General features: G+C 38.7%; 1 protein-coding gene and 1 long non-coding RNA gene across 3 annotated transcripts in view; one reads left to right on the top strand and one right to left on the bottom strand.

Moving 5' to 3' along the window:
* Positions 1-5,018, top strand: part of LOC148037936 (uncharacterized) — an 84,560-nt gene extending 79,542 nt beyond the window's left edge. For both annotated transcript variants that reach the window (XM_087676965.1, XM_087676966.1), the window contains 2 exons: positions 4,369-4,428; positions 4,527-5,018. In XM_087676965.1, coding sequence (XP_087533091.1) covers positions 4,369-4,428; positions 4,527-5,015 — 549 coding nt within the window. In that variant the 3' untranslated portion in view covers positions 5,016-5,018. The remainder of the gene's footprint in view (positions 1-4,368; positions 4,429-4,526) is intronic.
* A 562-nt stretch (positions 5,019-5,580) lies between these two features.
* Positions 5,581-6,736, bottom strand: LOC148037935 (uncharacterized). Its single transcript, XR_015690734.1, has 3 exons — positions 6,488-6,736; positions 6,217-6,391; positions 5,581-5,960 (listed from the first exon to the last, which is right to left on the bottom strand). It is a non-coding gene; the product is annotated as an uncharacterized LOC148037935 (long non-coding RNA).
* Positions 6,737-13,387: the final 6,651 nt, after the last annotated feature.

Below are 13,387 nucleotides of genomic sequence, written 5' to 3'. Positions count from 1 at the left end.
CTCGAATATTTTTAAGAGAGTTGCATCATATATTGCTTAAAGTTATCCAAATAGTACGATTGTATGTAATTCTTACTTTCTAAGATTCAATACTCCATGAAATATAATATAAAATAACCATGTAATAAATAGTTCTTATAAAATGAGTTATTATTCACTATTTCTCTCATCCGAAGAAAAGTTGTAAATCTAAAGATTTGCCATTCAATGTCCACATAAGATGTAAATATATCAATTCTATCAAATCCACGAACTTTGAAAAAGATAAATCTTTGAGTTGCATCAAAAGAGATTAGATATCTCTTTTTCATCTTGATGTTGCTTCTATAATTAATTTGATTAAAGCATGTATTCTATGCAAAAACTAATCCTATGAAATAAGATAGTTTCTAATTGCAAAAATCCATTCACTTTAAAGGGGCTTAAAAAATGATGATCACATTACTCTTAAATCAAATATTTACTAGATTAAAAAAAAACTTAATCTTGAACCTTGCAGTATAAGATTTTTTTTAAAAATCTCTTTTATAAATAATCAAATATTCTTATCAAAATTTTCTTTGAAGATTTATAAAATAAGAATTTTACTAATATTTTTTTTTCTTTTGAAATATTTAAATTATGATATTAAGTATTTTTATGCTTTATTTTTTCTTAAAATCACTAATAAAATAATCATTATCTTTTAAAGAAAATCCTTTATAGAAATTTAAAGAGAGATTTTTTGCTAGAATAGAAGTTTAACATTTTAAACAATGCTAAAGAGATTGAAAAATTATGTTTCAATAAGATAGAAAGTATTTGCTATAATTGTGCAAATAAAGAATAGAAAAATACAATCACTTCTCGGTCACTATGGATTGAATATACAATTACATATCTAATAGGGAGTTTTTTTTTTTTTGACTCTATGAGTAGAGTAAATTTAAAATATACTCAAGTATAAGAGTTTTTTAATTTAAAATATACTCAAGTATAAGAGTTTTTTTAAAATTTCAAAGAAACTCTTTGTTAAGAGTTGGAACAGAAAAAAGGAAATCTCTTTTGAAAAAATTAAACTTCGAATAATAATATCTAATCAACATAAAAGGATGTATGATAATATTTAGAAAATAGGATAAATAAAATAAAAAATGTACTCATCTATTTTAAGTATTGTGATCAATCGTAGAGAAAATATCAAATCAAAATACCACATAATCTCAAATAATCCTTGCGTCACTATTGTCTTTTATATAGATACTCTTTTATTATTTATCTCCATCATTGCTTGTTCACTCTTTATCTTCACTCTCCCAAACATCAACTTCATAGTCAAATCTTCCTTCTATCTCGAATAGTCAAGTCATTCTTCTATCTTTAAGTCGGTAAGAAAATCACTGCTTAATAGCAAATTCTGCAACATTATCTTTAAAAGATCTTTATTTTCTCTTTGCTGTTGTGATCTAGGTTGTTGAGGGGTTTTTTATTTAACTCGCCTATACGAGTTTATTTGCTTTAGCTCCTAGATCCACAATAATCTTTGGTATCTTTGTAGGTTTCTTATCGGCTTATTCTTTCTCAAATCAGCACGAAGACGTCGAATAAGTTCTTGCTTCTTGATTTTTTGTTTCAAGATTTTCATCTTTATAGATTAGAATTGCTCTGATATCACTTGCAACATATCTCCTTCATAATCAGGATAAAGCATTTAGCCAATTAAAATAAATAAGGATACATATGGAGAAAATAGAGAATAATCAGAAATCTACATAATATTTGATCAAGTTTATGGAGTAGAAGTGAAATATCACATGCAGTCCAACATGATATTCGAATCTCTCGTCCATCCTTGAGTTTGTATCATGTACATGATAAAGGATCCCAATTTCACTCTTAATCTCATTCAGAATCACAATGATAATTACAATCTCGAAGTGTTGGATGAAGATGAAGAATAAGAATTGTCTTAATCAAGTGTTTTTCATATGAATTTGTAAATTGTATGTCTTCTCCAACTATGTATTTCTAAAGAAAAGCACATTCTAATCTATGTAATATACTAAGTTAGATGTGTATGCATGACTCTTAATTCTACTTTCTCATAATGAAGCTCAAGAACATAACAGAAAATGATAATACATAACTCAAAAAGAATAGAAGTAAGAAACAACAACTCCGTGTATCTATGTAGTTTGAATTGTTTTGAAGTAGTTTGCAACTTGTTTTTGTTATGACTTTTTTCCATGAACTCAGAATATAGACGCATGGGTGTTCAAATCAATCGAAATAAGGTTGGTCAACAAGGCAGTGTGGACAAAATGACAAAATTTGGCTTTTTGTAAGAGAAAGACGACGATTTTAAGTCAAGCATCATAAAAAGCATGTTTTTTGTTTTTCATGACTTATGCATACTATTTTAGACTCTCTTATGTGTTTTATTTTTTAAAAAATAATAATATTTATTAAAATATCTTAAATATCATATATAACCAATATGACTATATTCAATCTCCGACAGACTACTATCTATTAACAAGTTCATAGATATATATTTTGATTAGAGCACGATTTATTCATTATATTACAATCTATTAGATAATATAGTACATATAAATTTTCACATGGAGAGATTAGAAAATTAAAATATTTGATAGTTTTACAAAGAAGATCGTTACAAGTTATATGCATTACTCAACCAATGATTGACTAGTGTTGTGAATAACATGTTTGTATTTTCTGTTCTAGCCCATTACACAAATGCAAATAATGGCAATGTTCATGGGTTCCTTGCATAGGAGGACAATTTGTATGGTACCAACTACTCCTTCTGGAGTTACGGTTGCAAAAATTTTGTGGGATTGCCACAATAGATGAGATTGGATATGGAAGTTGGGCTCTTAATACTGCCCTTGAAGTCATTCCTGATGTTGAGATGATCACCATCAGCACTTTCTACTAGAAGCCTACTTGGGATGATCCTAGAATTGCAAAAGGGGGATTTTTTTCTCTTGATTTTTAGGGGTTGATTGGACTCTTATTGCAAGAGTAGCAGACAATAAAGAACAAGGAAAGCGCGATGAAGAGAAGGCTATTGTTGCAAAATACAAATACAGTGCTTAAGTACCAGGAGAATACACATACATGTAAGAAATTACACGGCGGAGTGAACAGAATCTGAGGAAGAGATAGAGATAGAGAGTACTCAATAGATAAGAGGAGAATTAGAAAATTTCTTTAGCTCCAAACAATTAATACAAAGATGGCTCTATCCACCCGTGCGCTTCCACTGTGAAGCTTAGATGGCGATCTAGACAGAAGATAGGTGAAGAGGTTAAGGCTAGCTGGAACAACTATGACTAGGTGAAAGATAGATAATCGATGGCTATGAAGGGGTTTAGCTTTTATAGCTCGCGAAGGCGGTTAGGTCCACCAGACCAACCTACCATATGAGCCTCCACTAGTCGGCCAAGGAATATTCCATTTACCGTCGGGCCCCTTTTAACTCCCTTACCCCACAACTCCATGCAATGTGCCTCGAGTTGCTACCAGCTTAACTACTCAGTCCAACCCAAATATTAGACCCACAATGGTCACCTTTTTGCCATTCAGTCACATAGACCTCATCTGATATACAAGTCAGGACATAACCAATATCCGGGCTCACATTTGGCTTCTCCTCATAATGGGGACCTTACAACTTTGAGAACCATGGATCATTGGTGGCACCTTATGAGGGTGGGGCATTGAGCATATCTAACAACACATGGACACACAAAAATGTGTATGTTGTAAGAAGAATGCGTTTGTTTTTGCTAAACCCCCGTGTATTAGGATTCTCTGTTGAATCAAAGAGCATCCAATACTGTACCAGGTTTTGTCTACTATGTAATCCTCACTATATCCACTATTGTATGGTTCTATTTTTATCCTGAGATTTTTTAAAATACTAATAACACATCAGAAGAAATTCCCTGAGGTAAAATACAAAGCACAAAGGAACTCTAGAGTCTACAAAGAGTAGCCAAGTGCATCACAAATACAATGACTGTGTGAACAACCAATCTGGTGGGCTATAATGCCAGAGTTATCCTAAATGATAATTCTAGCACCATTTAGAATGGCAAGAAAATAAGTCATTGTTTGAAGTACATGATCATTGGTGCAATAATTAGAAATTGCAGTTTTGTAAGTTAATTGCTAGCCATCAATGGTATACCACAAAATTCCAAATTTAAAATTTGGCTGTGGACTGTTAGGTCATATGCAGAAAAAGTCGTCAACAAAGCATACATACAGTTAATTCATATTGCTACATTGTTGAATTTGTAATTTAAGCCTTCAACTGGAATTTTAGTATGTGTAGCATTGATGTGTTTGCTTTTGTAGGCTGAACTTGTGGGGTGTTGTGAGCGTTTCCAAGACCTCGGTTTTGAACATCCATCCCAGGTCTGACTTGTGCCAGTTTTGACATGAGCGTAAGATTTTCTAAACAACAATGAGGGGTGATTTTTTCAATATGCTTGACACCTTTTTGGATTTTGCAGGCATATTTCATACAGTGCTGCAGCTATTGTGGATATTTAGCAAAACAGCTGGCAGACAGGAGCAACCAATCTGCAGAATTCAATCACACAAATGGCAATGCGCAAACTATTGATGTTAAAATCCCTGAATTAGGAAGCATGGAATCAAAGGAAGTGAATGCACAGACTTTTTCTTCCATGACATGCCAGTCAGTAGATTCAGATTTGGTGAAGAAGGAAAGTCTCCCTGAGCTTGAAGTAAAGCCTCCTCTAGGTGCTAGAAGGTGTGACAGTGCAGGTAAACAGGCGTACTCATCAGAGCTTGAAGTAAAGCCTCCTCTAGGTGCTAGAAGGTGTGACAGTGCAGGTAAACAGGCGTACTCATCAGAGCTGCAGGAATCGAAGCCAGCCTTGTCTGATTTGGAGGAAACAAAGCCAGCTGTCACTGTTCCATTGAGCATGGAGGGTGGAAGATGGGTTGGCCGAGATGAGATCGTGGTGCTTGACTAGGGCCTTGTTGGTTGCTTTCATCAGGCATTTTGTTAAAGGAAGGGTTTTTGATGAAAGGGCCTTTCTGCTGATTTAGAACCACGTCATATGCAACATGCAGAGAATCAGGCATTTTCTTACAGGAAGGGCTTGCCATGCAAGGGTCTTTCTGCTGATTCAGAACCGGGTCATGTGTGACAGGCAGACTATCAGACACATTTGGGAGACTGATTATGCAGTAGGTGATCTCAAATATCCTGCTACTGCTGGTGCTGGTGCTTTGCATCTGCAGTCCCCATTTTTGTACCCTATAGGATAAGACAGACTTATAAAAAGATAGTGGCACACTAAGGATCTCATATTTGGTCTGAAGATGACCACTGTAAACATTTTTGTAAGAGCTCAACTTTGATCAAAGGTCAAGTTTTGAAGGCAATAGAAAGATCCATTGAACCTTGATAGAAGTAAGCGTTATTGTAATATGGTAACTGCAGGAGGTTCAGAACAATTATGTGAGACACTGTGAGATGAGGGCAAAAGCAGCATTTACATAGAGAATCTAAGGTTATAGCAAACCAACAAAAAAGGTTTTTGTCAGGGACAACTGAGCAGCCATAGTAAATAGCTTAGACATAAATCAGGTAGATATGATTTGTTTGTCAGAATTTCTGCAGCATCAATCTTTGCAAGCTGATCCATAGAGGAGTTGAACTTCACTTGAATCTTTTTGTTCCTGCTTTGAGTCTTCAACATCAGCTTTTGCCCTTTGAATATTCTCCAAATCAACGTCAACTTGCATCAAAATATCTATTTATGGGCCAGGCATATCATCAGCATTAGATGCCATGAAGAACTCTGTAGTTCCTGCTTAGCCAGATATGCCATAGGTAAACCGGATTGGGAGGGGGAGACTATAATCAGCTTCCATTGCAGATTCAGTGAGGGATGATAGGGAAGAATAAGTTCCTGCATAAAATTTTAACGAAGAGTTAGCTTTGCAAATTGATAAAAAGATGGGGGGTGGTTTCCACCTGAGAATTACATCTGGAGTAGATTGTGGAACCAAAGCCTAAGTTATGAGCTTTCTCCTTGGTCCCAGTTCTAGACTAAGGAGAAGCATGGCTTAAGAGTCCAAGTGAGAAGCTATTATTTGAGCTTATTTACCAAGTTGTTGGGAGAGGAGGGAAAATCAGGAACACGTAGGTGGTTCTTAGTATAATACCAGTAAAAGTCTTCGGGGTTGAAGGTTCCTCTAATATTGACTGCAGCCTTGAGGTGAGGCCTCCCAAAGAGTGATTCTTCAAAGAGTCATGTTTATCTAAGATTGATCTGCTGTCATGTTGCTCTGCCTTTGTCTGTGCTAATGACTGAGAGCTGCTGGTTGCATCATTTTCACCCTGCACATATGGCAAGAGATTTGATTTTGTGTTAGATCAGTGGAACGGTTCCAATGTGTGCCTTGTAGTTTTGAGATTGTGTACTGGGTCTCATACCGAAGGGGTTTAGGATTCCTGGTAAGTGGTGGAAGTGCAAGATGTTTGCCTTTTTATCCAAGATTCATTGAATAAAGAAGGAAAAACGTACTACAAGGGGTGCACAGATTTTGGGCCAATAATATGTTGGCATACTGGAGTATTTCTGTAGGAGCACTCTTGCTATCCTTGTTTCTTTCATTTAAGTTGTAAGGTTTGTTTCCGTTGATTAATCTACTCTTTGAAGGAGGTGAACCTGAGATTTGTGGGTACAAACTGGATAAATCCATTATCTCAGAGAGTGAGGATAATCTACAGTCACTATGTAGGCCTTTGACTAGGTGATGATGATAATGATCCAATGTATAGAGCTGGTATGCAGTGTCTTTGAGAATACTGTTTTTGTCAAAGATAAGAGATTCTTTGTCATCCTTAGAGACACAATTGGGGGCCAAGGAGACAAAAAGAAGATGCCACTTGAAAGAGGGACTTCAGATGTTCTTGTCAGTCAGGGCCCTATGCAACAAATTCCCTCTTAGCATCTCTTGTCAACAGTATCTAGGTTCACAGTACCCATTCCAGCCTATCCCTTTCTAGCAACGTCCCTTTGTAGCTGTTCCCTTCACAAAATTATCAAAGCCACTTTGTCCTCTCCCTGGTACTTTTGGGGGCGCTTCAATTTTTTAGATTGCAGCTGGTGCCCATTCGCAAGAGTGTGTGCAGGCATGCATTGAGTTGTGGAACCTAAGGTACAAACAGGGATCTACCACAGTCTTTACAAGTGTTTTTTGGAGCTTTCTCGGCAGCATCAGCAGGAGCTGCCAATCCGACTGGAGGCGTTGGACCAGCAGGCAGTATCACGTTCAACTCCAAAAGGGGAGGCTAAGTAAGGACTTGAAAGATGGAGGCCACTCTGCAATCTGAGTCTTTCAGTGGAGCATAAGATGAGCTAAAGGCCCTCTCTTTCTTAGAACAGTTTGATGCAACTTTATGGAGTCCTTAAAAGTTTGCAAGCGAAAACCCTTTACAATGATATGTGCCTCTGATGGACAAGTAGGTCTTTTCCGTTGTATGGCTGATTGCCTCTTTTGAGGTTGATGTGATGGAAGCTTGGGACAAGGATTGCTGCAGCCTAGAGGACTATGACTCAAAGGTTTGGTTTACCCTGTTACCTTATGGGATAGCATCTCTATCTGAGTAAATAGAGATGTATTATTGCGGTTTGGGTGAGGAGCTTTAGGACTACAATACCAAATTCAAAGTGGACAACATGCTCTAGTTGATTTAGAATGTCTAGAAGGGCAATGCTTTACTCGTAGGCAAATGTCGTGGTTCAGGCAGGGCAAATGCTCTACTCATAGGGCAAATCTCAGGGTTCAGGCAGGGCAAGGGCCAATTTATAGAGAAGTCAGAGTGCACTTCATGCATCCGTTGGTGGCAAGAAGAGGAAAGGAAGTTTTGAGACGAAGAGTCCAAAGGAAAGTTCAACATTGAGGACAGTTGCAAGTGCTTCTTTCAGGAGGGCCATATTGCCAAAGATTGTCCTGAAAAGAAGTCCAATGGGGGTTCAAGAGCACAGATTAACTCTAAAGTAAAGAAGAAAAGGTCAACTATGGGGCTAGCTCCAGGTCTAGTGGGAACGCAACAAAGTGGAGTGAAAGTCATGTACGTCATGGATAAAAGTGAGGAATTAGACTACTGTGATCTTTGGTACTTTGTTGTAAGCTGAATCAACAGAGCGCCAAAAATTCAGCATTACAAGATCTTTCACAGCAGCCAAAAGGAGAAAACTTGATCTATGAGATAGTGGTTGGTCCATCCTGCACCTTTGGTGACTCTAGTGCAGCTCCCATGGCTCCCACGGCCGATACTGTCCCGCAGAACAAGTTTGATCCTAACACGGAGATCGACATTAGAGATAGAGTGGCGGCCTTGGAGACGTCATCTTTGGTGTGCCGATTGGCAGGTGGCCGACCACTGATGGGACGCATTGAAAGACATGATATAGGCAGCTCTCGTAGGCACACCAGAGCTGTCTACAGTGGTGCTTGCCACTAACCGCAGTTAGGGCAAGGATTATTCTACACTCGGAGATGGCACGACTATCACGATACATCTTGGACTCGACGAGTATTTCTTGCCTAATATAGCCCAAATTGGCAGAGCTTTTGGGAATTATTCAGCTTAAGACAATATATTACATCGGTCTCCTAGGATAGTGCTTTGCTTGTAGAATGGTAGGCCATCTTGTAGTAGGTTGCCCTAAAATGGAGTGGAGGAGATACAATTCTAGTCCTTGCTCTGACTTCTTTCAGGACGGATGGGGAGGGCTCTTACCTCACAAGAGGAGTGACAGGGAGCAACAAAGGAGATGAGCCTCTAGAAAAAGGAGGTAGAGATGGAGACGGAGAGAGATATGGGTGAGAGCAACATGTTGAGAGATGATGGATAGTAGTGAGGGATCCTAGGCCTACACACATGAATTTGATTGTGCTACCTGAGGCAGCAAAATGATTGTACTTGAGGTTCCCTCTCCCATGCCATAGGTGACAGAGGTTCCAGCCACCTTGTAGTATCACTAGTAGCTAGAGTGGTAGCGACTTCCCCATACGGGATAATGGAGTAGCTAGCTCACATTCCCTAGCCTTGTAAGGCAATGATGGATGCCCTTGGAACACTTGAGATGGAGGAGACATTTGATGGCCCCATTCTCAGGGAAGGAGATTGCTGAGGCCTTGGTAGTACTACCATCAAGAAAGTGCCCAAGGGATGATGGATTATGTCAAAAGTGGATGCAACAATGGAAGCATAAAGAATGTTGAAATAGATTGTCAAATGCAAGATAGAAGAGAGAGAAAATAAAAAATGCAACACTGTAAAGGAAGACTCGGAGATGTGCTTGAGAAATGGAATTCATATACCAAACATGAGACAATCGTATAGAACAGTGAGTCACTGGTTGTGTGGACACTGGCCTTGGCTCCCTCTCTCCACAAGGCATGCATTGGATCTGCAAGTGATCCAATGCATGCCTAAATAAATAGGCCAAAAGAATATCATAAATGGCATCATGTCGGCTAGCATTTAATGCTCGTCAGCCAACATAAAATGCAAAAATAACCATCAATATGACCAATGAAAAATACCTAAATATTCCCAAAATGTCTAGCCTGTTGGAATACATGCCAGACTTACACATGAGTTGAGTAGATTGCTAACACCTCTCAGATCATGGGTAATCTGGTACAATATATACAATGATAAGGACCCATCATAGTCTATACAACAAGGACCATTAAAACATGACCATGGATATCCAAGTAGTGGGTAATCAAAACACCATTAAGGTGCCTTACAAACAACCCGATTGTCGATGTCGATCGTACTAGTTCCTTAAAATAAAGAAGAATCATAGTATCTCTCTGTGTCTCTCATCAATGCCTCGTAGTAGCATAAATGAGCACCTTGTCAAAAATGCCTTTGAGCATATGTGAACATGGATTCTCGACCTTTGGCCAAGATTGTCAAAGTGTCCCCTCATGTGAGCTCAGACTAGGAGCCAATCCCACTCTATCAAGTAACAACCCATCATGAACATGAAGTGAATCCCAACTCCAGGATTTCAAATCTTCTAGACTTCAGTTGATGTGTTAGGGAAGTCCATCTTTGGAACTTGTGCACTCCCTCTTTGGCAATAGAGAGTCATTAGAAAGTAGGAGGGTTTGCCAAGCCCTTCCCTTGGCCTGAAGAAGATTATATTTTCTACACCTTGGCCTAGGCCTTGGTGGTTGGGGGATTTGAGTCGGAGTTAGAGGTGGCAGATGACTCGGTAGAGGAGTCAATACCATGCTACTTCTTCTCCTTCTTCTTCCTTGAAGATGCTAATTGTGTGCATTCCTTGCACAAATGTCCCTTCGTACCATAGTGATAGTAATGGCCTTTGACTTCTTCCTATCACCCCTCTTTGAAGCCAATAAGGCCTCATTGGAGTCACCATATTGGGATAACAGTTGCCCATGTAGCATAAAGATGCCTCGTGCTCAAGCAACATGAACATATGGGTAAAGCTCACTGGTGTTGATGACATATGGGCCTACAAGGGATTTGACACTCTGTCAAACTCTGGTGGAAGCTTGTAGAGTAGAATCCCCACAAGATGAGTCTCAGCAAGGGTGGATTGCATGTGGCCAAGCTGATCATGTACTTATGTAACACGAATCAAAAATGAATGGATAGTATCCTTTTGCTCAAACTTGATCTACTAGAGCTAGCTATAAAGGGTAACTACATGCATGTTTTAACGGGCCTCGTATAGCATCTGAAGCTTCACCCAAATCTCAAAAGAAGTCCTATAGGAGGTGATCACCAAAAGAACTTCTTTGGAGATACAATAAAGAAGAGCAGAATATGCATGGTTATCATCAGTATCCCATGTGAGCACAGCTTCTTCATAGTTGTCCTCATTGAAATTAGTTGGAAGGGGAGGGGGGTACTCAGGGCACTCAAAAGCTATAGAATCAACATACCATAATCTCTTTTGAACAAACCATGATTTCATAATAGCACTCCATGTTAGATAATCAGGGCCATGCAATTTGTCATCTAAGTAGAACTGCAGGGAGAAGCCATTTGGAGAGGATGGAAAGAGAAATTAAAGGAAAGAAGAGAGAGAGAGAGAGAGAGAGCACATTTAAAGCACAACACATACTGCACTCATGGGAGTTCACAAGGGGTGTAAGACAAGTGGATCACAAAATATCTGTGGCAAAATTATAAAATCTAAGCAAACACAATGTAAAGGTGAAAGTTATTGCCAACAAAATTTGAAAATACAATTGCCTAACCTATAGAGCAAAACATAGGCACTAAATGCAATAGTACCATAATAAAATAATGCAAAAATTGGAAATGCAGACCAACGGAGAAAAAAAAAGGCAATATGAGCAATTAATGCAATAAACAAAGAATGTAGAGGCTGAAAAAAAGGCAATTTGTAGTAGATAGGTGTTAGCATGCTATAAGGAGGTAGCAACAATCTCAGTGAAAATCAATTATCAGTAGTAGAAGACCTATAATCAGTAGAAAATATGAGCAAGAGCATAAATCCTAAAATATGATACTATGTGAGAAGTGGATGCATCAATGGAAGCATAAAAGAATGTTGAAATAGATTGTTAAACACAAGATAACAAGAACACTACAAATGAGAACTCAGAGATGTGCTAGGGAATGGAATCCATATACAAACACAAGACAATTGTGCACAATAGTGAGTCATTGAATGCATGGACATTGGCATCAACTTCCTCTCTCCACATGGCATGCATTGGATCTACAAGTAATCAATGAGAGAGTGTGGAGGAGAAGCTATAATAAATAGACAAAAAAGATGCCATGAATGGCATCAAGTTGGCAAGCATAAAATGCATAAATTACCATCAATATGACCAATTTAAAAAAACCTAAATATCCTTAAATGTTAACTAGATTGCTAATAGAATGGACATAGCTTTCTTTTTGAGCTATTGGGACATGATTAGCACATGACATTTAGTATTATTTCAAGAGATCATGGCATTCGAAGATATGCTAGAAAGGATGTTAGAGGGATTGATTCACCTCATCCCAAAGGGCAGTGGAGATAAATTGAAGATCACCTCTAGTGGAGACCAATCACTTTGCTTGGAGTAGCGCATAAAATCCTAGCCAAAATGATCATCCTATCTCTCTTGATGCCAAACCTCATTGACCCTACCTAGAATGGTTTTGTTGGAGAGTGTACCATCATTGACAATATTTTTACATTCTAAGAATCCATAGCTCTTACATGATCCACGGGTTAAAATCTCAGTGTTTTGTTTCTTGATATCAAGAAGGCCTAGAATAGAGTTGATTGGAAGGTTTTTAGAGGGCACCATATTGAGGATGGGCTTTTCAAAATAGTGGATTAGAGATATATCAACTCTATTGTAGGGGCGAGCTCACGCTCAACTAGTAGGACCCACGGACCGCTTATTGTTCAAGTGTTTCAAGTGAGCACTAATGTCTACCTCTCACATAGTCGACGCACTATCCCTCTCTACCAGTGTAGTGAGCTTACCTTGATGCTTGAATGAGTTGCCTCCTCCCCCAAGCACATCGATAGCTCCACGATTCTTGATGCACGCTCAAGCATCGTCAAGCCTCCACATCCAAGCTCCATCCTCCATAGCCGCATGTAAGAGAAGAGAAGAGAAGAAAAAGAGAGGAGATGGTGGAGAGCTTCACCTCCTCGATCCCTCACCCTCACACACTCACTCCCTCACACTCTCACACTTCCTCTCTCAAGCACACACAAGCAAACAAGAGGAGAGAAGAAGAGAAGAAGAAGAGTCTCTTGTTGCCACACACCAAAGAATGAGCCTTCATTTACTTTTTGAACTTTATATACATGCCCTAAAATCCCATGGGCGGTCATCCCCTTTTTACATGACCGACCATTGTGGCATGGCTCTCTTTTCCATTCTTTTCTACTTGGCCTATTTCTTTAGCCTATGCCCATCTACCCTTTTACAATTTGTACAAGAGCGAGCCTAGCGCTCTTTTTTAAAAATTTTGAGAGGCCTTTCACTTAAAAATGTGCTTTTTCCTTTAGCTTAATTTTAGAGGCCATCCTTGTGCCTTTGCTTGTTCTCTGACCTGCTTCTTCCGTCTCTCGAGCTGGGGTTAACATTACCTCCCTCCTAGTTTAGTGCCAGTCCCATGGCACTGATGTGGAGTGGTTGGTAGGAGGGATGGGTGTAGCTAGGTGGCTTTTTTTTGAGTTGGTATACAAGCCCTTGCGAGGGTTGGTGCTGGGTGGACCAACCCTTGAAATTGGAGATGAAGGTGGGTTCTTCTTTGCTGCTGGTGTTGAGGGGATTTGTCCTTTGAAATTGAGTA

The sequence above is a fragment of the Lygodium microphyllum genome, chromosome 4 (assembly GCF_053477565.2).
Source record: "Lygodium microphyllum isolate KBCC chromosome 4, Lygodium_microphyllum_v1.1.10, whole genome shotgun sequence".
In the NCBI taxonomy this organism is placed as follows: Eukaryota; Viridiplantae; Streptophyta; class Polypodiopsida; order Schizaeales; family Lygodiaceae; genus Lygodium; species Lygodium microphyllum.
Note: the sequence above shows the minus strand (reverse complement) of the source record. Positions and strands in the feature narration are given on the sequence as shown.